The sequence below is a fragment of the Eschscholzia californica genome, unplaced genomic scaffold, assembly GCF_041429995.1.
Source record: "Eschscholzia californica isolate CP2 unplaced genomic scaffold, dmEscCali1.0.p SCAF_3, whole genome shotgun sequence".
Classification (NCBI taxonomy): Eukaryota; Viridiplantae; Streptophyta; class Magnoliopsida; order Ranunculales; family Papaveraceae; genus Eschscholzia; species Eschscholzia californica.
In genome coordinates this window covers 44743041-44768200 of record NW_028238420.1, presented here as the reverse complement: position 1 = coordinate 44768200, position 25160 = coordinate 44743041, and the positions used below count along the sequence as shown (strand labels likewise).

The 25160-nt window shown below is 34.8% G+C and overlaps 3 protein-coding genes across 10 annotated transcripts; all 3 read right to left on the bottom strand.

The window, feature by feature from the left end:
- Positions 1-204: 204 nt before the first annotated feature.
- On the bottom strand, positions 205-6452 carry LOC147550744 (MLO-like protein 14). Its single transcript, XM_086671001.1, has 15 exons — positions 5238-6452; positions 4723-4780; positions 4344-4582; positions 4034-4150; positions 3848-3908; positions 3600-3694; positions 2875-2949; positions 2393-2478; positions 2075-2124; positions 1953-1993; positions 1616-1786; positions 1473-1508; positions 1150-1217; positions 993-1053; positions 205-826 (listed from the first exon to the last, which is right to left on the bottom strand). Exons 1-15 carry the CDS (start codon positions 5361-5363, stop codon positions 443-445), a joined length of 1668 nt encoding a protein of 555 aa, XP_086527127.1. The 5' UTR covers positions 5364-6452; the 3' UTR covers positions 205-442.
- Positions 6453-10954: 4502 nt separating this feature from the next.
- Positions 10955-23731, bottom strand: LOC147550742 (nuclear/nucleolar GTPase 2-like). 8 transcript variants are annotated; one of them, XM_086671000.1, is made up of 15 exons: positions 17339-17440; positions 16888-17017; positions 16659-16695; positions 16428-16505; positions 15121-15354; positions 14729-14862; positions 14485-14614; positions 14112-14272; positions 13736-13837; positions 13539-13643; positions 13300-13428; positions 12397-12537; positions 11870-11970; positions 11727-11784; positions 10955-11603 (listed from the first exon to the last, which is right to left on the bottom strand). In XM_086671000.1, the coding sequence occupies exons 5-15, from the start codon at positions 15347-15349 to the stop codon at positions 11148-11150; spliced, it is 1746 nt and encodes a 581-aa protein (XP_086527126.1). In that variant the 5' UTR covers positions 15350-15354; positions 16428-16505; positions 16659-16695; positions 16888-17017; positions 17339-17440; the 3' UTR covers positions 10955-11147. The 8 variants fall into 8 exon arrangements, with proteins under 8 accessions (XP_086527126.1, XP_086527124.1, XP_086527119.1 ...); XM_086670998.1 differs by having other exon boundaries at positions 17195-17397; XM_086670993.1 differs by having other exon boundaries at positions 15121-15377; positions 17240-17365.
- On the bottom strand, positions 20186-23731 carry LOC147550743 (E3 ubiquitin-protein ligase AIRP2-like). The gene is made up of 5 exons (XM_086671002.1): positions 23598-23731; positions 22035-22185; positions 21877-21943; positions 21551-21788; positions 20186-20773 (listed from the first exon to the last, which is right to left on the bottom strand). The coding sequence occupies exons 1-5, from the start codon at positions 23675-23677 to the stop codon at positions 20560-20562; spliced, it is 750 nt and encodes a 249-aa protein (XP_086527128.1). The 5' UTR covers positions 23678-23731; the 3' UTR covers positions 20186-20559.
- Positions 23732-25160: the final 1429 nt, after the last annotated feature.

Sequence of the window (25160 nt, the reverse complement as noted above, 5' to 3'; positions counted from 1 at the left end):
ACTTGAAAAATGATATACTAGGTCGAGCTTAAGCATATATCTTGTCAGCTCAAAGTCTTAAATCGAAACTCGACTAATTTTAATTGGAATATATAAATAATTTAATATTGTTGTTGTACTTATATTCTCTCATCGTATACAAAACTACTAAGGCTTGCGACATCACGGTTAGAGACTTGATCTTATAAGCCGAAACTGCCAGGATAAAATAATAATGGTGAACTTCCTTTAACCAATAGCAAAGCAATTACAATTAGCTAGTTTTATTGCTATATTCTCACAAACAGATGTGATTATAGAGTTCTTTTCACTAGCATAGAGAATATTTGTTCTCATATACATGCATTTCATGAACATATAGAACATTTTCTTTGTACAACTAGGTCTACTAATTAAAAACTAAGAAATCCCGTAAAAGATAAAGTAATCGATCTCAAATTAATTACCCTCTTCGTCCTGGCATTGAAGATGATCTAGTAATTTCGTTCCCATGAGAAACCGACAGACCATCGTAAGAGAGATCAGAAACTGAGTTCCTCAGGAACGGCACACTTACTTGACTTGACGTGCTTTCATTCGTAGTAGCTGAAGCAATGATTTCTGCATATGCTTGTAATTCGATTGAAGAAGCCGTGTTGTTGTTAGAGATATCATAGATATGTCTCTCATCGTCTTCGAGTGAGAGAACTGTGCTTGTATCGGTTCGTATTGTTGAATCATCATTAACATGACCAAGCCGTCTTTTCCTCTTTGCTGATTTCTTCCAACCATGAATTGTCTCTCTTATTCTTTGTGGGATTAATGCCGCTTTATAGTTCGTTCCCATCTAAAAACAACAACAAAATACTGAGAATCCCATATAGAGACTAGAGCTAGAAACTTGTTTAATGTCGATCTAGTTTGTTCACGTTTAAAGACTGATTTTGCTGCAACAAATCAGGAGTTACCGATATATTAACATAATTGGGTGATTATATTAAGCATTTCCTTACCTGAGTAACCAATGCATATAGGGGTAAAGTGCTGTAACTGCAGAGGAATTGGCTAAAGAATCTGATCAGGAAACATCAAAGATATTTGAGTCTCATGGTGTCGATGATTAAAGTTAATAAACGTAAAAACTTGAGTAGTTTTGACAAAAAAGCATACCCCAGAAATAGTCGAACGTAAACCAGAAAATGTTGCCTAATAAAGCAGGAATTGTACCCAAATTGCCACTGAGAATAGATCGATCAAGGAAAATCACTCAGCAAACAAATTACTAAGAGTACATTTTAACGTCATTCTGAAAAAAAAAAAAACTGAAATCTCTAGTGAGCTACTTCTAGTTTCAGGGAGTGGCTAGTGGGATTATATATATAACAAAACACATGGATTTCAGGTTCAATTTTATTATGAAGGACCGGTTAAGAGAAAAGATTCATTCGAACGTCTTGTAAAATGAAATGGAAGATTAGAGGAGGAGAAAGTACCCAAAACCAGAAGAACGAAGCCAGCTCGAACGCATTCTGCAATGTTCATAGTGAAATATATGTGCACTTAATATTTCTTGTTGGCATTTGAAGATGAAAGAAAAATCACATTCACGTATCACCAACAACTAAGGGTTACTCACCTGGAAAAGAATAAAATGAATCAAAGATAATAACAGTTCTGGTTTTTTGAACCAGAAAAGTTCATCCCGGGGTCGTAGCCTCATTCCTGCTGAGTACCCAGTTATTCCAGCATTCTCTAAAGCCAAAGTTGCAATGATATGTTGAAGCTTTGTACCAACCAGAAGAACAAGCTGCATTATAGTATAAGCTTCAGTGAAATAGAATAACAGAGAAAAAGCATATCAGATATGCTTTCCGATCATCGGGTTTATATATGGATCTTTGACTTCGAATGTCCATATCCATCATTGGCAATTAAGGTCATGGTTTCTGTATAGAAGTGGAGCATCTACTTACAGTGATGGGAATGATGGCTATCCAGAAATAAAGATTAGATCCTGCACAATGAGATACAAAAAAAAATGAATGGTGAGACATTACATAATTAGCAGTAAGAATGTTGTTAAAAATAACCTTACCTTTTATATTGAACATCATAAAAGCAACAACAAACCCCCAAAGTTGTGCACTGCATACATAAAATAAACGACGTTTTAGCTGGTCAGTTTTGATATAGACCTGACAGAGTGACAGGTACAAATTAACATAAACAATAGAACATCTAGGTGGTCTAGCTAAAAATAGAAAAATTTAATGTTGTTAGATTTCCTCGTTGATCATATTGGTTCAAATTTGGACCAGATAAAAGTATCCGTATAAGCAGGTAATTGGCTCTGTAGTGGAGTAATTACGCTTTAATGGAGGAAATTGTTAAGAGTGATAAGTTTATATGTTACCTCACACCAACTATTTTTCGGAATTCCTCTTCCATTGATCTAACCATATAGCTGTGAAAATCATATTTTGCTGTCAGGTGGTGGTTCTGCCATAAAAGAAAACGTAAACATCAAATATGAAAACCACAGTACCCAAATATATTATATAAAGCGCAATAAAGGAAAAGGAGAAAAAGGGCGTGAGAACTTTAGGTAGAAACAAAGAGACTAAAACGACGTTATTCTGTAACACAAGTTTAGCTTCAGAGACAATGTTCGTATTAAAATTTTCCAATTAAGTATAAGCATCTTTGTTCTGATGACTTTTTTCTGTTTTATGTGATCATACTCTACATGAGTTTCAAAAAACATATTGCCCATATGACTTCCCAAATTTGTGGTGTTCCATGAACAGCGAGCTAGAATTTATACTTTCTTTCAGTTATAAGTATCATATTTATATATATATATATATATATATATATATATAAGTTTGCGCATACCGATATGAAGCCCGAACGAAGAGTAAGGTAGTCAGCACGAACCACTGAATGACGAAATTGCCGGAAGAAACAAATCTGAGAAAAATACAATAGTGTCAATATCTTCACACTATCAAATCGAACTTGACCTGGAAGGATCCGAATTGTACTTTTAAGATTAATAGTAAAACCAGGACTCAATATCTGACACAAGTACAGGGGACACATTGGGTAGAACTTCGGTCCAGTCATGTATATGATTTTCTTACCATAGTTAATAGGTCAATTAGTTGTACTTACACTTTTTACTTTCAGATGAGCTATACAAAAGACGCCGACCTGTAGTAATATTCTATGGTCTTAAGATGGCACTATACAAGTACACTACAAGATGTATATATTGTTTGTACCACTTTGCTTGTGGACACTTTACAAGTATAACAAAGCAGTACCCTCTTGACCTAGCTTTTGGGGTGAGAGAGGCCCAAGACCACTTGGGGTCAAGGAAGGCTAAAGACCTCAAGAACATATAAAATCTCAAATCATACCATTCAAGTGACATCAAGCAAGTGTGCCAGAAGAATATTTGAGTGCCCGGTACAAGTGTCTGAGTAACCAACACGTACAACAAATAAAATAGTACTAAATAGTGTTGCATAGTGTAATTGTAACAATGACAACTTTGTTTTTAAGATTGAATGATTAATTGGTCATAATATAGCAAAATTAGTAACTTGCTTACTTACCAACCAAACAAAGAATCTATTTCTGCTCCAGGTATTTGATGAAGGTAAGTTTACAAAACTTGATTGCCTTTTCATTATAATCTCTCTTGCAATCCCTAAAATAAACAAAGTAAGGATGCTTCCACCAGATATACTGAAGAAAATTAACAAGGTGGTGTGGTTCTAAAACATAAAGTTTGATAAAGTAAAACAACAGGGGACAAAAAAGTTTCATTTTACATCCATTACGTCACAAGCAAATAGCTTACCAGTTAATGCATCATGGCGGTCCATGTGAGCTTCGTCTTCCCATCTCCTCCAAGTATGTATCTGTCCATAATATTAAACAAGGGAAATGTTTTTACTGTAAAAATGCTGACTGCTCAAAAAATATCGGCAACGCGTTTTCGGGTTCATTTCTACCACTAATAAACAAAAAGAAACTTGTGGTATACCTTCACAATCGCCAATAACATTGTCAAGCAGCTGTATGATACATGTGTTATTGCCATGACAAAGATAAACCGATGCAGCTGCTCTAGACCTTCATATGAAACAAATGGCTCGTACCCCTGGAAAATAGATGAGATTCATATTAGGGGAATTGTCACACAATATCAAATAAGCGAGTACTTGGAAAATCAGTAGTTCTACTTTCAAAGACCAGGTATCTTCACAATGAAGTGTCCTGATAAGGAAAAAAGATTCTAGTGATGACCACCGGAAAGGAGGTAAAAATTGATGTAGTATATTTTAGTTACATGCCTTGCTGCAGGTATTTTGGTTCAAACCATTCAAAGCCCTCCTAAGTGTGGGATGAATAAGGGAGCCCATCAATAGTTTCCGGTCCTTGTGGGAACTATCTTCAGTTTCCGTCTCTTCAACCTCGGATCTAGAGCATGGAGAGAATCTACTATTATAGTACTTCGAGTGAATGCAAATATTTGAAATCATGCTTGATGTAGCCGTCAAAAGGAGTGATATAAAACCCAACAACATCAGCTCTGCAACAAGGTAATAAATTAGTTAACAATGTGATGCTTAGATGACTTGATTTTTAAAATAACAGGGAACACTTTAGCCTCTCACGTATCCATGGCGCTAGGCTAAAGTACCAAAATGAGAATTTTCCCATTTCTTATACCTTCTTTCATTTTTTCCACAGCTTCGGACAAAGGCTTTCGGTTAGTTCTCTTCAACCACTGAAATATTTTGAAATAAAACGCTAAAATCAGATTTCGGGCATACCAATGTCTAAAAGTAATTAATGTTCCACATTGAAATTTCAACAATATAAGACAAGAAAATGGACAAACACATTGACTGAAAACAGAAAAAAATCCTAATGATATGATCCAGAAGAACTTGCTCTTTTTCCAATTATGAATAGATTCCGGAACTTCTTCTTAACAAAAATTAACCTACCTATTCATCAACTGGGGAATAGTGGGCATGCCGAAAATAGACTACTGAACGATAAAACATCGTTTTATACCAAAATGGATCATGAGTTAACTCTTGATTGGCAAGTATACATAGTTACCTAGCAAACAAAGCCGTGGATAAAGAATGGAGCTACACACATTAGCAATTAAACGCTTAATTCATAGGTAAACAGATCCATAAACAGAGATTAAAGTAACCCAGAAAGCGACTTACATTAGTTAAGCAATGAATCGCACGCTCGACAACCAACGAAACAGCAACAAAGATGGTCAATACAACAGCAACAGACCATGTTGGTGTCAATGCTAACGAACGCATTTCTTTGTCATCCGATGCCATTTCAAACTCTCTTTACTAGCTGAACACAATCAATCCCAACAACAATAAAAATAAAAGTATTCCTCTGTTTACTAAAATCACCCCACAAACCAAAACCCTCTATTCCTTACTATAAGAATGTCCAAACAAATAAATTATACAGTTCCTTTTATAATTGTGAAATGAAGATCAAAACTAAAAATGTTGTGTTTTTATCCTCAATCTTCAACCCTAGCTTCTGAAACAAGCATTTAATACAGCTTCAACCTTCCTCTATTCTTTTTGCCCTAATTCAGAAAGTTCAAAAATCAATCTTTATCTCATTACAACTTACTAAGCTCCTAACCTCTCTCTCTCTCTCTCAATGATTCAGCAACTTCCAAAACTTAGTCATTTTCATTTCCCTTCTGGTTCTTCACAAAATCCAAATTTTCCCCAAACAACTTCCTCAAATGGAAACAATTTACATGAACCTAACTTCAGGACAGAAATTTGCTTTAAAAAAAACCCTAAAACTGATCAAACCGGATCTCTAATTCACCTATTATATGATCAATAAAACCAGAAAAAGTCTCAAATACAACATACAAATCTTTCACTTACTAAACTTCGGCATCTCCAAAAACAAAAACAAGCAAAATCAAACTCATCACTTTCACCTAAACCTAACCTTTCCTTCACATTCTCAGAATCTCAAACTATCTTTCAATCTCCGATTACTCTTATTTAGTACTAGTTCATATTTTTTTCAGTTATAAACTGGCGGGAACTTCCTCTACTATAACTTAAACGTATATTTCAAACCCTAATTTTACAACAAAACCACTCAAATTCTAGGGTTTCAAAACTTCCATTAATGGTGGAAACTTCTCGAAGGTTTAACAAATTTTTAAAGCTCTGAGATTTTTGTTTATTTTTGGGTTCGTCTCTCCTTCGTCTGAACTAGTACTAATTTAAGTAGATCTCGTTATTGGTGATAATTACTAATTTATCCTTTGTTATTTGACGAAATTAACCTTGATTATTGATGAAATTCAGTTAATTAATCTGACTTTGATCTTATAATGCAAGGACAAGTACTAATTAAGAGAGTTGACATTAGTTGAGACTGACCTTTTCTTTTTTGTTGTTGAACTTGTTGAGACCGACTTGGAGCTATAAAAGTTATTTGAATTAAGTAACCAAAATTTGTGTGGCGTTATTTGAAACGATTCTTAATATGAATCATATGTTATGACTTAATATTTTTACTAATTTATTGATGAAAATATTAGAGAGACAAACTGACCTTTACTTGATTTCATCCGTGAGTCGGTGACACATATTATGACATCAATGAAAAAAATGAACTTTAACTGCACATGTTCTGATATATCAATAAGGAAAGTTGACATTCAATAATTGTTTAGGTTCACGTAGAAAAATTGATACGTGTGCAATACGAGTAGCTCTTTTAGGAATGGTAGTTGAAGTCTTTTGAAACAGAAAAATAAAAAAGAGGAGAGCAAGAAAGAAAAAGTGTTCGTCTTGGAATAGAAAAAAGAGAGGAGGGGAGATTGAAAGGGAGATATGAAGAGAAAAAAAAGGAGAAAGAGATACTTCGAAAGTGTGGGTTCGGTTTTGTGCACAATTAACCCTTGTAACTTCAATATTCATACCGTAAATTAGAAGAAAATTATGATTAAGAAATGAACCACCTATGACTTTAACAGTCTAGATTGTAGCATAAAATGAGAATAGTAGATAGATTACGAGCCAACCGAGAGACTAAAACTCAAAGAAGCCCCATTTTATCTCACTTTGGGCTAACATCGGGCAAAGCAACATTTTTGTAAAAAAATAAATCACCCTCCACTCGCATGCGTACAAGGAAATCGGTTTGTTTTGTTCCACCATCCTTATAGTAAGAGTTTCAATTAATTAAGACTGTTAACTAATCAAACAAGTAACTAATGGGTAGTCATGTCTTCTAACATTGAAATGTCAAAAGGTCAAAAATGTCAAGTGATTTTCAAGTGCTCACGTTTTCAATTTTGACTTCTCTGGTCACATAAACATGGTCACAATGGAAGTCAAGTGATCTTCAAGTGCTCACATGATTTTGACTTTTTGGTCACATAAAGAGGTCACTACTGTGACCTTTATCCCCGGATTACACGCGACTAGATTAAGCAGTAAATTGCGGTATTTACTTTCTTCAACTACATCTTTTGTCCTTTGACGAACAATATATAAAACAAAAAGTATACTCGACCAGCTCCCACTTGAACAGCTTGTGAGAGAAACAAGGATTTCTCAGTTTCTCTCTCCTCTCACATGTTCAGTCACGTGAAAAGAAATTTTTGTCTCTCTCACAAACGGTTCAAGTGGGGTTCATAGAGGCGATCATGTAGTTTTGTTGTAAAAAAAAATCACTTACCTACACAATAAAGTGAAAAATGTACTCATTGTTCTACTAAGTTTGAGCTCATTTGATAAAACCATTCAAATATTTTCTCCTATATTTTGAAACTTTGCAAATAATATAATTTTCAGTCAAATGGTAGACTGTGTTATTTTGTATTAATTTCTTTTAGCCACAACACATAATTTTTAACATAGATAATAATATTGCAAGTGAATCATTGAGTTTCCAACCAACTATTCTTTGATAAGAAGATATAAAATAATTGAGAAATTTCATTATGTTAATAAAAAACAGTAAACCTTTATAATAACAAAGAATGCCCCCATTGACCAAAACATTTTTATTTTAGTTGAAAAAGTTATTTTGTTCTATCAAGAATCTTAAAATTCGGTCAATTTGGTATTTTAGTCTCATTAGCGTAAATTTGAGTTTCTATCCCAATAAAATCATTCACACAACAAGTTTCGGAAATATCTGAAAAATAACTTGAGTGGTGCAATGACATTACTGTTTAAAATTAATCAGCTCGTATATTTTAATCGAAATTTAGTTTGAATACTTTGAAGTCCCTAGAACCCTAGAAAACTAGGAATACAATTACCAAAAGTATCACATTGTTGTAAAGCAATTCCACACTGGTAGTGAGATGGAGACATGGAGTGTGGTGCTCCTCTTAAGAGGTTAAGCACCCTTCCCTAGTTAGGTCTTTTAAAACCGTGAGGCTCAAGTGTGCTAAAGCGGACAATATCACTTGCAGCTTAGAAGGCTGGTCCGCATCATCCTATAACACACATTATTATGTGAAAGATTTACATTATTATAGAACCAAAGTTGAGAAAACCAGTTCTAAGTTGAGTCCGTACCTTTTCCCGTGAGAGGTTTGAACAATTTACAAACCGAGTTTTAGTCATTGGTTTCTAACTCATGGGAAGATATTAACGTTGAAAGAAACAATTAAATCCTAGTCTAAATAAAAAAATGTATAATTTTACTAATTAAGTATTTCAAAATGTCAGAAAATAACTTACTTAGAATCTCAAATTTATATTTTAATTATTTTCAGTGAATCAAAACTATCAAAGTGGTCTTTGATTAGTAGATCCGATTCATTCGGTGGGGTCTAAAATTAATAATACATAATTCTGAACCCACGAACATGCTTTCTTTACTAATCAAATAATATAACAATAATTCTACAATTTGGTACGAATTTACACTAATTAAAAAAATACAAGTGATAAATAGATACTCAACCAGCTACCATGAATCTTACTGACAAAATGTACTTGACCTTCTAATTTAAAAAGTAATTAGTATTGTGTTTTTTTTAATATTTCTCCCATACATATATTTCTACTTCATTATCTTTTATATATAACCAACCTCGTACATAATTTTCAACAAAAAAATTTGGTCAGAACTCTCTGTAAATCTTTTGTTTTTGTAAAAAATGATAAAGCAATTTTCTTAGTCTTCCACTTCCTAAGTATTTTTTTAATTTGCAAAACCTTCCAACAATTTTGCAAAAAATATTGGATTTTTAACCAAACAAAATACAAAATTTTGAATTTTTGACCTAAAATATATAAATTTTGAGTTTTTTAACCCCAAAAAAATATAACTTGTCTTTTTAACTTAAAAAAGTTTAAAATCGAGTATTCGGCTTAATTTCCTGCAGAAGAAAAAAAAACCTTAATACTTAATTGATCATTTTTAATTGATTTCATCGTTTTCCGTTGAGAAATGGTCCAGATAGATAAGTAATCGAGCCATACATATTGTTTATTGATTTCCAGCTATTTCGAGTTAGCTTTCTACCATCACTACAAAAATAAGTCATTAAAAGGTATACAATCTCCTCATATGACCCCCACTTGTGGATTTGAAAAGAAGAGAAGTTGTTCACCACCCTTTGGTGCAACGGTCGGACACTCCTCTTAAGTCCATGAGGCCGTGGGACCGAGTCTCGATGGAAGCAGTTTGCTATCAAGATTTATCCTATGTAATTTAAGTTATAAATAATGTAGTAATTTATCGGGCTTTAGACCTCTTTGTTGTCGAGTTTTAGACCTTTTTCATTCTCGATTAAAAATTAGGCAGTTATCATGATTATTACATTTTCATGATACAAGTAAGAAGACTATTCTTCAACAAAAAAAAAAAAAAAAAAAAGTAAGAAGACTATTATCTTCAGATAACCCAAATACATTAGCTCCATGCCTCCATCAACACATATATATATTTTAATTCAGTTGTCAAATTCATCTGAAAGCCTAACTTTATGTTGATCATAATTGAAACTAATATAACTCTAGATCTAAACTCTGCCTAAAGAATTGTACATATATAGGTGAATATGTGTGGAAGCTAGGGTTATAAGGAGTTGCTTACTTATCTAAGTTGTGGAGTTTATTTCTTATCAGAAGAATTAGATCAATATCAAACCCTTTTTGTAGACTTCAAATAACCAACTATATTTTATTTTAGGACTTTTTTAGACTTAGGATTAAAACAAAAATCTCTGAAACAATAAACAATAGCATTACTCAAAATATGAAATTAGTGTGGCACGGTTGACTTATTAAATTAAATGGTCACATGACTCCTATTACCAAGTTGGATGACAAGTGGATAATTTACATGAAAAAAAAATTGTACGTGCCTTCTCTTGCATGTGGAAATTAATTATGCGGAACACAACATTATACAGTATGTACGGCTCGCTTTTATATTTGTAAAAGATAAAATATTACGAATATCACGAACTTTACATAATACAAACTAAATAAATATTTTAGATCGCACAACATATCAACTGAAGAATCAGTAAAGCACGATTAGAGTTTTGTAATAAATTTTGGTGTATCAATAGAATGACTCCGAAATAGAACATTATCTCAGTGATACTTTTCCTCAACAAAAAAAAAAGATACTTCTGGGTGTGATTCACATTTACCTTTTTTATTTACACTACAATTACATGGGTCACATATGACATACCCGATCTACAATTCAGGCGGTCTCGCGTACCCCAACAACAGTTCAAGCAGTCTTGCGTACTCCAACTACGATTCAGGTGGTCTCGCGTTGGGGCAACTACGATTCACGCCTGGTGGTAACACAAACAATCATTTTTGGTTAATAAAATGTTTTGAGATGTAGGATAATTTTCTCCTAACATAATACAAATCATGATACTAGAAAATTAAACTGGTAACTAAGTGAGCTTGCATTTCTGCTAATACTACCAAAAGTTTTAACTTCGGGGAAATGATTAAAAAACAAATTGATCATGTCTTCACAAAAAAAAGAAAACTACTCAAAATCCTCCAATTAGATATAGAAAATCTCCATCCAAAACTGCATTTTTGGGGTTATAAGAAACAGGTTATAATTTATTACTGGGCCTCTGGTTGCTGCTGAGTGTCCTCAACGGATTCTGGCTCCGGTTCCTTCTCAGGTTCATGATCAGATACCTTTTCGGATTCATGATCAGATACCTTTTCGGATTCATGATCAGATCCCTCCTCGGATTCATGATCAGATCCCTCCTCGGATTCATGATCAGATCCCTCCTCGGATTCATGATCAGATCCTTGTAACTCAGTTTTGTCAAAGAGATCTCTTTGAACAGGAACATGCTTTAGCTGTTGGGATGAGATAACATTTGCAATGGCCCTCAAAGCTGCTGATGCCCGATCATTATCAACCAAAGTTTCTTCATCAGCTTTCGATGTGGAGGGTTCATCGCCTGCAGTTGCTTGTTTTGGTGGAGGGACGAAAAATGGTATCCTCCCTCTCTGCCAATCATGGAGGACCATTTTTGCCACAGTAGTCGTGTCCGGCTCACCACCCTGGATTAACAACAAACCATTAACCCAAAATTGTCTACGGTGTAAAATAAATAAGTATACAGATCACGTAATAGTTTATCAGATCATCTAATGTGATAATGAAGTATTAGAGTAGAAATATACCTTCAAAAGTTTGCCCATTAATCGGCAGAGTTGAATAAGGAAGTCCTCTCCATCAACCCTGAAAAGTATCAATGTAGTTTAATTCCACTTTCCAGATGTTGAATTATACTAAAAACTTGGATATTCCAGCAAGTAAATCATACCAGTCTTCAATCTTATAAGCTCTTTTTAGATGCTCCTTCTTCACACGTTTGAGAACCTCTCCTATGTGCTCGGTTGCATCTTGCAAGTTTGTAACACGTACCTGGTCATTACAACAAGGATGATAATGACTCGATAACATACATTTGAGATAAACAAAAATGGGTAACCGTAAATAAAAACTGATTAATCCATGTCGATCGACGTAAACTATTAGTTGACACTCGATAGGTATTTTCCGCATGTCATCGACAAGTTGACCATAAATTCCTAATAGCCCAACGATTGATTATAAAGCGAGCTGATCACCATAAAACTGGATTCAGGGCGGTTATACTGGAGATAGATGTAAGAATATTAACACAGGCAAGTAAACAAGGTAACAACTTTTGCTAATGCAAAAATGTCAACTGAAATAGTGATATGTGCACTATATGAAGGGCTCATGGCTATTGACTAATTAGTAAGATTTTTGTATAAAACTGACTAAACAAATAGCAAATCACTGAACAATAGAAATAATACTTACAACACCCTTAAGGACGATATCAGTTTCAGTGTCACTACTATGGTACACAACTCCAGGGCAATCTATCAAGAATATCTTTTTCGTAAGTGTGATGTATTGCCAAACTTTAGTTTCTCCTGGAATTGGAGCAACCTTGCACACCTAGTACGATAAGCAAAACCAAATATATCAGTTAGGAAACAAGGCTTATGCATCATTAATATAAAGTGCAATACACTTACACATAATACAGATAGCCATCAAAGACCACAAGAGCCACCAATATCAACGCGAGGAAGCTCTAGGTCATTACTATTGGGCATATAAACTCATCGATTACTCAAAATAAAGCACTAATAAGCTCGTACTGTGAACTTGATTAATGCCTTAGCTTTCTCTTACCAGCTTACGGAGAGCTACATTTTTCTTCTTTTTCTATTAGTTGAGGCATGACAGTGGGAGTTGAGAAATATAACGTCATGCCTCTTACAGAATGAGCTGGAGTTAAACATACTAGAACTCTAGAAGTGGATTGTCCCAAAAGCTCAGATAGAATCTACCCATCAAATCTACTAGCTGGTAGTAATTTGGCGAGACTAGTGGCTTAGCCAATATCTGACCCCAACAAAATGCTTAGCTGAATTACTGTTAAAACTAAGAAAAGAAATACTGGAGGGTGTCCACATCAGCAAAATATAGACCACTCGGTATGAATGCATATGATGGGACGATTAACTAGAACTCATTGCCTATCACTTGAAAATGATGGATATGAATGCTTGAAGGGGCCTTAGGACAAGGGAAGCATTGCCCTCGAACCCGTCACCTTCTCTCTTATTCTACAAGGCACAGTGAAGTCTTGCAAATTAAATTGATAAAAGTCAGATATCTTGAATATTTAATTATGTGGGAACTGGGAAGTACATTTTTTGTCCGTAAGGTGTTGATGACTGATGACTTCCCAACATTTGGATACCCAACAAATCCCACAGATATTGCTTGCTTGTCACTTTTTAAGCGGGCAAATTGCCTCAGTACGGAGAGAAGAGATCCCTGTTAAACAAGAACCAAAAACAAAACAAAAAGATAAAGTGAACTCTTCCAAATATAATCAGAACATGCTAGATTTGCTGTAATCAAGAAACAAGAACTCAGCACATTACCTTGCCGAAAGACTTATTTATGCTAGCGTGAAAAGCCAAAGTAGGATAGTCCTTGGATAAAACTCGAAGCCATCCTTTAGTAGCCCAAGCAGGCACCAGATCACACTAGGAAAAGATAAAACATAAGAGAAGCTCCTAACAAGAAGGATGTGAGTATACGATAACTATCCATTTCATACAACATGATAGATAACTACCTTGTTTAACAAAAACACCATGTGCTTGTGTGTGCAGTGCTCTTTCAAATGTTTCTCTAAATGATAGCATCGTGTACCCTGCGGGTCCCTGGCATCCAAAACCTGTAAAAACAATAGTAAATTAGGAAAGACCAAGATTGTGAACGACTGACAGATTTGATCAAGTATTATATTTTTATGCGTATGTCTTCAGAAGGGAAAAACTAGGTAATATACGGAAAAAAATCATCAACCTATGAGGCAAAAAGCTAGGTGCTCAACTCCACTAAGATTCTAAACATGAACAAAGAAAGTCGATGGAAGTGATTACATAGAAAAATTCAACAAAATGCTAACTGGAAATTTATAGAAACAGTCTGATTTTTGGAAAACTCACCTGCACAATAACATCTGAAGAATCTACAACTTTGTAGAGCTCACCCCAAATACGTTTGCTTTGCCCCTTCTCAAACATATTATGTCTTACAAGGTCCCTAAAACCATCTCCTTCACTCCCTTCCGCTATAGGATTGGCGGCGGATTTTTGTTCGTAGGTATCTATAATATCAGGCAACCAAAAGTATAAATTAACTGCCAATCTCAAACTAAGCGAACGAAGTTAGTTCTTCAGTTTGTAGCAGTCTTTCTTCATGTCTATAGAAGCAGGCAACCTACTACTTCTAGGTCTCGTCTATAATGTAAATATGTGCCACTACTAAATTGCACTTTGAAGTATTGGATTATCACACATCAAAATCATTATTCCTTACCCTGAGAGACATCAGCCTTCTTGAGCAGAGATTCATAATCAGTAGCCCAAAGCTTTGGACGCTTCCTCTTGCTTTTGGACCCAAATGCATCTCCAAATGGTACAGTGTCAAGAAGATGAGCTTTAGCTTGCTTTTGATAACAAAGAAAATTTTGAATTAGTTAGAAGATGAATATTTTAAACATAATATATATATATATACCACCACCATATTACAAGTCTGGAAAAACCATGCTAATAGATACCTTTTGATGATCATTCAATAGGGCCCAGGGTATTTTCGTCGGCTTCAATAAGACATTATAGTTACTCGCAACTCGGGTATTAATTTCCTCACGGAAAAACTCGAGCTCTTTCTGATTTATAGTACGGGTATTTCCTAAACAAACAAGTAAAGTTATATCAATGAAAAGTTACTCCATCTACAGATTTTTGGCAACACTCATAAAAGGTTCCAACTTGAAAATTCTAAACAGGAAAACCAAGCCATATCTAATTTACTACTCAAGATTAATAACATTACCAGACAAGGAATAAGCTTATTAGATCTACTCATCACCGAATTTCAATCAGATACTCATTTTCTCGGTCTCAAAAATTTAATTGAATGAAATAATTAGAGAAAATTAGGGCATACCGAACCAACGACGATCAGGTTGAATCCGAGTATTAGGAAGTTCACGAGACTGCAAGTCGTACTTCAAAATCTTTCCTTTACTATTACGTTTAGGTCTGGTATTATACATCTTGAGACGCCGCACAGTGGCGGCGGTCCGAGCTTCTTTCTTTCCATCAGTACGATTAACATCCAAAGAATGTTTTGGTTTCCCAGACATATTAACATTCCTCTCTTTCTTCATCACCATTTTTGCTGTTCAAAGTGAAAATCAACTCCTGTTAAAACCAATCAAAATCAGAATCTTAAGTTAGAGAGTGTTAGATTGAGAATAAATAAGATTGAAGCTCGTAGTCGAGCAAAATCTGTATCTTGGGGAGATTTAGGGTTTTAGAGGGAGAGACGGCACTGACCTATGAAAGGAGTGAAAGAGAGAGACCGAGGGTTTGGGGGTAGAAGGATAGATATACACGAAATGTTTGGTGCGCAAATATTTTCCCTAGAAATTGTTTCACGCTGGACATATTTTAGTATAGGAAATTAATTTCCCTCGATTTATTTTTCTTTTTTGCGATTTGTGTGATACGCTCTTTTCGATAGGGCTGTTCATCGGTTGGATAACCGAAATTTTCAGGCCATCCAAAGACCGAACCGGAAGTAGCGGTTTCTGAAAAATGATGGCCGAGCCAATCCGGTTGTGGTTCAGTTCGGTTATCCAACCGAACACTATATGAGCGGTTTGGTAATGTTGGATAACCGAACCACCTGTTGTAATTTAAAAACCCCTAATTTCCATTTTCTGGCATACACCTGCTGCAATTTTAATACACCAAATTTTCATTTTCCGACATAAACACTCCAAATCAATTTAATTTAACAAGATAAGCTTTGTTCATGACAGTTCTAAATGAACCTTTAGCAGTGACAGCAAAAGCAAATATGATTAATGGCCACTGTAAAAATTTCATACAATCTATGTTATTTGCTTGGCTACTTGACCTATTCCACCTCCTAATAATAATATTAGGATTGATAATAAGAAAGTCACAAAGTTTATCACACCAATCAAAGTATTACTTCCTCTCATCTTTCTCTATAAACTCACTTTCTCTTCTCTCTTGGACTGTGTTCTTTACCAAGGGTTATGAAGATATTGAAATTTTAGTGTAAAATAAAACAAACCCCACTATATCATTTACTAAAGTTGTACCGAAACTTGTTCACTGTTATATCATTTATATGTACAAAAGAATCAAACCCCAGAGAATCATACTTCATACCAAATCATCAATTCAAACAAAAAAAAACAATAGGAGAAGAAAGCAAACCTTGTTATAGCTTTAGTTGATGTTTTTAGATGAAACCCGTGTGAGAATAACCTTGAACTGAATTTAAGTTTGGTGATCCTGAAAATTTTGGTAATCAATTTAAGTGAATAAACTTTTCAATATATTCATTACTCAATTTTGAGAATAAGCTTGAACTTGAACTGAATTTAAATGAACCCTAGATTTAGTAATCAACTAATCATCATCTAGAGAGAGAGAGAGTTGTGTTACCTTCTGATTTTGTAGCGAGATAGAGAGGTTTAATCACCTGAAATAGAAGAAAAAAAAACCCTAATAAACACTTAAATGAACCCTAGATTTAGTAATCAACTACAACCAATCATCATCTAAGAACTTCAAAAAAGAAAAAACAAACCCTAAGATTAAACAAACCCTAAGAAAAAACAAACCCTGAGATTAAACAAACCCTAAGAAAAAATTTTGGTTCATTAGTCATTACCTTAGCTAGAGAGAGAGAGAGAGTACTAGAGATGGTTGTTTCAAATGGAAGAGATATGGTAGCTTGAGTTCGGTGGTGGATTTCGAGTGCTTGATCGGACGTCCGGCGGTGGATTTCGAGAGATGGTAGTCTGTTTCGAGAGGGAGATTTTGGATTAAAACACCTCTGAATAAGCTTCAATACTATGAACATAGACACATTGTCAATGGAACAAAAAAGAAAATGTTATACAACACTGAATAGCCTGAAAATCGAGGAAAAAACTAAGATAACATAAAATGAAAGCCAGAGTTAGGCGACAGAGAACCAGCATTCGATTTAAAAATAGATGTACTCGGATAATGTCACGAACTCTTATCTTCCCTAGCTATCTTGGTATCTTGTTTCTTCTTTTATTACTTTCTTGATTACTTTTAGGGTTTTAGAGGGAGAGACGAGAGACGGCACCGACCTATGAAAGGAGTGAAAGAGAGAGACCGAGGGTTTGGGGGTAGAAGGATAGATATACACGAAATGTTTGGTGCGCAAATATTTTCCCTAGAAATTGTTTCACGCTGGACATATTTTAGTATAGGAAATTAATTTCCCTCGATTTATTTGGACATATTTTAGTGTAGGAAATTAATTTCCCTCGATTTATTTTTCTTTTTTGCAATTTGTGTGATACGCTCTTTTTGCGAATTGTGTCGTACGCAGCTGATTCTCACTCGATCGTGGCAACAAGGCCACCCCGCGCTGGACATATTGTTGTTATGCTAAACCCATTTTGTTTTACTTCTATATACTTACCGAGAATATTAACAACGTCAAAGATTGGGTTATAATTTGGAAGGAACTTGACGATGATTTAGTTAATTTTTACGTTAAAATTTTATGGTTTATTTGGAAAGCAAGATGTGAAAAAGGCTTCTCCTTGCAAAATCAATCTCTTATGCAAATTATCATACGAATCAAAACCACCCCAACAAAGATCATGAAAGTACCGTACGTGTCGCATTTAGAGCAACAATCTCAGTGGACTCCCCCAACAACTTCCTTTCTCAAAATTATTTTTCATGCACCCTTCACTAAGCTTACGGATATAGCATAATTTGAATGTATAATACATTATCACAATGCAAACTTTGTGATAGTTTTATCAGATACAGTCAGAGGTCAAAACGCGGAAGAATGTGAATGCCTAGCCATTCATCGAGCTATGGTGTGGCCTTAGAATTAAAGATCGAGTACCTTCCTGTTGAAAGCGACAACATCAACGTGATCAGACATCTCCACAACCCCAACAACTCAGTTTACTGGCAATCTAGCAAGCACATTGAAGACATTTTGAATCTCTGATTTGATTTTACAGATATCATCTTCTCCTACTCAGCAAGGAAGAACACTAAGCAAGCAGATACACTAGCCAAATGGAACAGGAAAACCAAGCAAAATCTGACGTGGCACAGTCTTCAGGATTTAATTTCATGTTCTTGGTCAGAGCCGGAGCTGTTAGTAGGATTTAATTTCATGTTCTTGGTCAGAGCCGGAGCTGTTAGTAGGTTAACCTGGGCAGCAGCCCGGGTCAACCTACTAAATATTTAACTAGGTTAGTCATTTAGCTTTTCAAAACATTGGTAAGATGGTATGATGGTTAGATGTCCACCTCATTGACACAAGTTCAAGTCCCAACAACTACTGTTTAAGTCTTTTTTTTTTTTTTACGAACCAACAATACAGGTAGTTTTTTCCTTTACAAACCAACAACATAAAGGCCTGTTTGGTTCTTTTTCCTTTATATTTTGTCGAAGTTAACCTTTTAGACCGGGCCTGCGCCAATTTCTGGCTCCGCCTCTGTTCTTGGTAGTCTTTCGTTTTCCACTTTGTCAAAAAAAAAGGCCACCTCACGCTTTACTCTATTTTTGGCATACGTATACCTTTTGTAAATTATAAGATTGTCAATATATAACTTAAAACTAGCCAAAATATACACTTTTTTTTGTTGAGAGCTATGGATGAGTTACATGTGAAATCCTTTTTCTTTGTTGTCCATAGGTGTCCATCTAATTTGGCTTACTAACCTCCGAAATATTTCAGCTAGCCTGTTTTTTTGTAGTATTCTGGACATTATGCGTCAGATTTTAGGAATGGGAAATGATAAAGTTACAAAAGATTTTGACAAAAAAAAGTTCCCAGCTGATGTGGCGGGTGTGGTTTCAAACTTTGACCAAATCTAGACCGTTGAGAGATGAAAATCACAACAGCCACATCAGTTGGGAACTTTTTTTTGTCAAAATCTTTTGTGATTCTAGCATCTCTCTTTAGGAATAGCTTCCTGCCTATACGTCAGTACAACGTAAGCATTCTCCTCTTCTAAATTTTGCCCGAACAAACGCTACAGTTGCATTCCACATGGTAATTATTCTCCTCTTCTAAATTTTATCCAAGCAAGTGCTAGTATTATACATCTTTTGAGGTCAACAGGAGCGTTGGCTAGTTCAACAGAAAAAAAAAAAAAAAAAAACAGGAGCGTCTGCTGTTAGAATTTTGTTTCTAACTCAAACAGCAACAATCTCATCAAAAAAAAAAAAAAACTCAAACAGCAACATTTGAGGCTTTTTGAATTTAGAGTCCTCGAAAATAAATAAGTCGATCTATGCAACAAAGACTTCACCAAATGTTCCTCTTCACCAAATGTTCCTCTTCACCATTTAAAATTATAGGGCAACAAGTGTTTGTATTCACCCTCTAAGATTATAGGCCCGGACAATGTTTGCCTTCTTCACCAAAAGCCATGCTCTAACTTTATAATATACATAAAATCACTTGTGAAGTGGACTAGCCTCCAGATTTTGTTGAGTTTACTCCAACATTTTAGTACCATCTCTCCTACACTCATTAGTTTTATTTTAATTTTTCTATTCAAATACTTCATTCTCATAAATCCCATTGATAAATCCTTGTATTCATTTACACCATATTGTGATAAAGTGTGCCACGTAACAGTAGTGATGGACTGATGGTGATACTTATAGTCTCTTTTTGTTCCAGGTAAGAAGACAAGTCGGGCCTTCGGGGAAGGAAAAAAAACACAAAAGAAGGAAACATATACAAAAGCGATAGCATCAGATGATTTCATTGCCTTCTCTAAAATAGAGAGTGATTGTCTCCCCAGCCAGTCAGTCGGAGTATGTAGTCGGACATGATTTAGAGAGAGAAGACACATTGCTCTCTGTTATAGGTTCTCTCTATACTTGGCTTAGCATCTGTTCCATTTTTCTTCTAAAATATTGGAACTGACAAAAGATCAAAGAAAAAAGAAGCCAACGAATAAGAAACCTTCATTAATGGAGTAACAATGCCCGCTCTCTCATACAATGGAAGGATAATACCCGTAAAGTCTCCTCGAAAACAGACTCTCCCACAACCTGTACACTGTTCCTAATTACAGTTTATAAACCCTTCCCTCCATCTATGATTTTTATCCCCCTCTTTAATTCCTCTGTCTATAACCTAGGCAGATTGTTTGGATCAGAAAAAGGTAATAAACATCAATACATAGACAACTTACTAGTTATACCCCTATACTCTCCCTAAAACTAAATGAGGCAGATAGATATATAGATTGTTAAAAGACCAAGTGGGAATGCTCAAATTAGAAGATTACATAGCATTGGGATGAGATGAAGATGGTTATTTTATGTGTGAGTCATAGTTATCGTCGAAAACAGAATCTGGGATGATTACCGGCAACTTATCTATGTACATGAAAAGCCTCCTCAGGTTCTCTCTCGTCAGTGTTGTTGTGTCGATTATGTCTCTGCTGTCGGTGAAGACCCAAAGATCACCTGATTTTACCCTCTTTAAACTGTCTCGGCAGAAGGGACATGATTGTGATCTTGAGTTCCTGAAATAAGTAAACAAGTAGCTACTCAAACATTTTAAACATGGAATTCAATTCTACTTGTAAATGCATTTTGTTTACATATATGGAGTAAAGGGTCCTTTGTCATTAAAAGTGGTTCTCTGAATCTCTGTTATATAGGTTTTTTTTCAGCAAGTAACCAATTTGAAGATCATGAAGTGATTCAGCTGTTATTTTATTCAAGGCCCAGTGATACAGTGAAGCTCTAAGCTGAAAGCAACAACATACCAGTATCAAGTAATTGGCAGCTAGTCTCAACTTGCAAGCCCTGCTAGAGCGTAGAAGATATTCCTAACTGTGAAAACTCCTAAGCTAAATACATGGATCGTCGGTAGGAGAAGTTAATCCGAAGAACAGATTCATTCCGCTCATATTGTTGCAAGTCTCTCAACACAGACAATTTAAAACGTATATAATAGGAATTCATCTTCTCACGAAGGAATCCCATTATTCCCTCTCTACATTACCAAAACGCTCTACTAATGTGCATCGTTATTATTGAAATGTGCCTGCAGAAATTTTGGTGTAATTTTATGAGCAAGTAATTTTACCATCCTAAGATCATGTGATCAAGTTTCAAACTTTCCACTAGATAAGCCATTTTAGCACAAGATACGATACAAGTTCCCCACATGCATTTTTCCACTCAAGGAGGGTTAAAACTGCATTACTGTCGAAACGGGTTTAAGGTTATTCGGTTCCCAAAAATATGTCACATGGTAATAAGTGCAATTTTCAGTAAATAAATGGAGGGCGTACCATTCGCGGTAGCATTTCATGCACATTGCATGCGTACAGTTGGGCAGCACTATCTTACTGTTCATCTCCATACAAATCCCACATTCCTCTTCTCTTTCATCATCCACCTCTGAAAACAGTTGTCTATGTTCCTCGTCATCTCTTCTTCTGTACCTTTCAACACACACTGCTTTCTGCTTTTTATCTTCCATGTCACTTATCCCCCGTTCAAGTTGTAGTAAAGAGGGAAAAATAACAGCTGAATGAAACAACACCCACAGTAAGAAAGATGATACGAAAGAAAATGTCATGAATTAATTAAGTTTCACTGCTCGCCATAACATTACCATAGAACTCTCGTACACTTGCTTTCCTTTCATGGGTTGACATTGTTGTTGTTCCATCGACATAAACCTGTCGCACGAGGTAAAGAAGTAAGTCGTTGGTGCTTCAAAGATCATAATATTGTGCTAGTAAATACCAATGTAAAAAGATGGATCCTAACCTTGTAAATTAATATTCTAAGCAATCCAAGGGCACCTGCAAGATGGCAGTCCGTCCATTGTACTAGGAAAAGGAAAAAGGGAGCTGCAGAACTGTATGACATTCTCATCTGAAGGCATGCACCATCATAGTCCCGTGGGTAATCTGATGCCCTGAACAGAACACCAATTATATCAACACTTGCACCACAGATAGGATCACATAACGAAATTATTTTTGGATATCTACGTGTATATATATATATATATATATATATATATATATAAGTGAAGTAGAAGACAATAGAAACAGGAAAAAGGTTGCTGGAGAAACTATGAAAACTGAAAGAGTTCCAGAGGAAGAGCCATAAATACAAATAGTTAATAGTCGATTGTCTCTCATAAGGAAAGGAGCGAGTGGAGAACAACAACAATCTACATTTTCTTGGGTTTCAAAGGCTGCCGACCTGCCGTAATTTGTAACTCAACTTGACCATAGAAAAGACTCTTTAAGTGAGATTGCGTCTGGTTCCGGTGTACTTTACATCGTTATATTTACTTTTTAGTATCATAAAAATGTGTTATCTCATTTGCGGAGATACACTCGCACTTTTTAGTCAACAACCCTTGGTTGGAGTGGTTAACAAGTTGGTTTTTACCCTCTAGGTCTCGGGTTCGAGACACAGATACTATATTACCTTTCTAAAAAATCAGTCGGAGCCGAGCACAAAAATTAGATGATAATTTTAGGTCCAGATAAGTAATAGCATAGGGATCAACTTTCAAGGTCCTCCCCCGTTACCACTCTAGCAATGTCAATTATCTATTTTTTAGCATTTCCTATTATGGAATCAATTAAACAAACCCAATGAGTTATTGATTGGGTTACTTCGATCCCCCCTTCCTGATTAGAAGACCACCTCAACCAAAAATTTCATAAAAATCAAATATAACCTGCCACATTTTAAACAGAAGTTTTTATCATTCAAATACAACCCCAATACAGAAATGGCATTTCCAAGGAGAACCCAAAACAAAAGAAGAATAATTTCAACATCTTCCATCTAACCAGACTAAATGTGATTTTATAGCTAAAAATAAATTTATGCAAACAAAGTTTTATTATTATTTGATCTTACTTGTAAAAAAAAAGCTAAAATATGCCCAATTTTAATCTAAACTACTAGGAAACAAAAAAAAAAACAGTAAATTCCGACACGATTTAGTTAGAATGTGTAATTTGTTCAAAAAAACAGAGCAAAATGAACATAAAAGGAAATAAATTAAAAATTCTAACTAATTAAATTTTGAGGAAGAAATAGGAATTGAACCGTAATAATCAATCCAACTAGTAAAGACAAAAAATAAGTAAGAATTACTTAAGATGAATGACAAAATGTTAACCAGAAACCCTTTTTACTTACATGCAAAAGATGAATTTAAGAAGTACTTATAACTTGTTCAGGCACGAAATCAACAAAAAACACAAAATCAAACAAAACCCACAAAATCAAACTAAACCCATAAAATCAAATGAAATATTGAAGTTAAAAAACTGGAAGAAATCATGAAATGACTTCACTTACAGTGTATTAGCGTGCTGAATATCAGCTTCAAGAACTTTAAGAGAATCCTTGAAAGATTTTCGCATGGAAGCAAGGTACATCTCCTTCTTCTTCTTCTTTTGGACTTGAAATGAAACCCTAATTTCTCCTGAAAACCAACCCTAATTCACTTCCCCTATTTTCCACTTCTCTCTCTATCTGTTGTTTGGGTTTGCTAGGGGACTTGGACTGGTTTTGAAAGGGAAGAAGAGAGAGAAGTTTGTATGTTTAAATGAACGCCACGTGGATGATATAAGCGTCAAATATATATAAAGCGTCAAAAAATGGTGCGGCGTCGGCTACGAGAAAAAATTGACGCTCTTATCCCACTCGACTTTGATGTTGCCACTTTTCCTTTGCTTTCGGTAGCTTTGCCTCCACGCACCCACCAAAGGTGGTGCCTTGTGGTTTGAGAAACTATTTATCCACCCCACCCTAATTTCTAGTTTAATTACATCTTTTCTTTACACTCTATATACACTCATTTTTTCCATATACACTTATTTTGATCATCTACAATGTATAAATGATTAACATAGGGGAATGTCAATGGATGTTGAATTGAAAATGAGAGTGCACATATAACTTATATGTTATCATACTCTCCAATTCCATAAATGCCACTCATTTTATTTTAAATAACTATATTAAACAACCCTTTATAAATTGAAGGAGACAAAATTATTAAAAGAATCTACAAAGGTCTGATTCATTCATGACCTAAATTATATAGAAGAGATAATAATAACAAATAAGACAATAATATAAAATTTAGGTGAGAGGTATATAAATGCATCACTTGAACAACCAAAAAAAAAAGTAGCGCCCTTACTCAACAAAAAGAAAACAGTAGCACCCTAGACACTTTTGTGTGATAAATTAATGATATACCCACAACCAAATTCATTTAAAGACAATAATACCATGGGAGGAAAGGGTGAAAACGATGGGAGTGGTAAAAAGTAGAAAGAATGTCTTTTATTAACGCCTCATTAGTATAATATCTCAATCTTGTCTCAAATTTAGCAATTTGAAATTTTAATTTTTAAGAATTGAGAGCATATCAAGACAAATACACAATATAAATTGGCCAAATAGATAAAACTTATGAGATGAATATTCTATTAACATATTAGTGTTATTCAAGTTCCTCTGGTTTCTTCCATATATTAGTTTTTTGTTTTGTTGAACATTCTTTACATTAATTAGAATAAATGTTATTACAATATTTATCAACTAAAATACAAGGAACATTCTTCTATATACTAATTGGTCATAAAAATAATAATTATTTACCAATACAAAATTTAAAACAAATCTAACTTAAAATATGGGGATGGTAAATGGATCAAGTACTAGTCATAAGAAAAATGACACTACCCGGAGATTTACCCGGAAGTGGCATAGTGTTACTGTTGGATTATCAATTCCATACGTGTTAGTCTCCCTTCGTCACTTTAATAAAGGGAATTTGTTTAACGCGGCATTAGGTAGGCTAAACAACAACTCCTCTTAATAAATCAACCAAAATATTGAAATACATTA

Excerpts from the sequence above, each read along its gene's own strand:
- LOC147550744 (XM_086671001.1), bottom strand. The coding sequence starts at position 5,363 with ATGGCATCGGATGACAAAGAAATGCGTTCGTTAGCATTGACACCAACA. Across the intron at positions 1,787-1,952 it reads TAGCCATCATTCCCATCACT|CTTGTTCTTCTGGTTGGTAC; the intron begins GTAAGTAGATGC and ends ACTATAATGCAG. Across the intron at positions 1,509-1,615 it reads TTCATTTTATTCTTTTCCAG|AATGCGTTCGAGCTGGCTTC; the intron begins GTGAGTAACCCT and ends TGAACATTGCAG.
- LOC147550742 (XM_086670994.1), bottom strand. The coding sequence starts at position 15,349 with ATGGTGATGAAGAAAGAGAGGAATGTTAATATGTCTGGGAAACCAAAA. Across the intron at positions 14,863-15,120 it reads ACCTGATCGTCGTTGGTTCG|GAAATACCCGTACTATAAAT; the intron begins GTATGCCCTAAT and ends TTGTTTGTTTAG. Across the intron at positions 13,429-13,538 it reads TAAATAAGTCTTTCGGCAAG|GGATCTCTTCTCTCCGTACT; the intron begins GTAATGTGCTGA and ends CTTGTTTAACAG.
- LOC147550743 (XM_086671002.1), bottom strand. The coding sequence starts at position 23,677 with ATGTACCTTGCTTCCATGCGAAAATCTTTCAAGGATTCTCTTAAAGTT. Across the intron at positions 22,186-23,597 it reads ATTCAGCACGCTAATACACT|GGCATCAGATTACCCACGGG; the intron begins GTAAGTGAAGTC and ends TGTTCTGTTCAG. Across the intron at positions 20,774-21,550 it reads ATGAAATGCTACCGCGAATG|GAACTCAAGATCACAATCAT; the intron begins GTACGCCCTCCA and ends TACTTATTTCAG.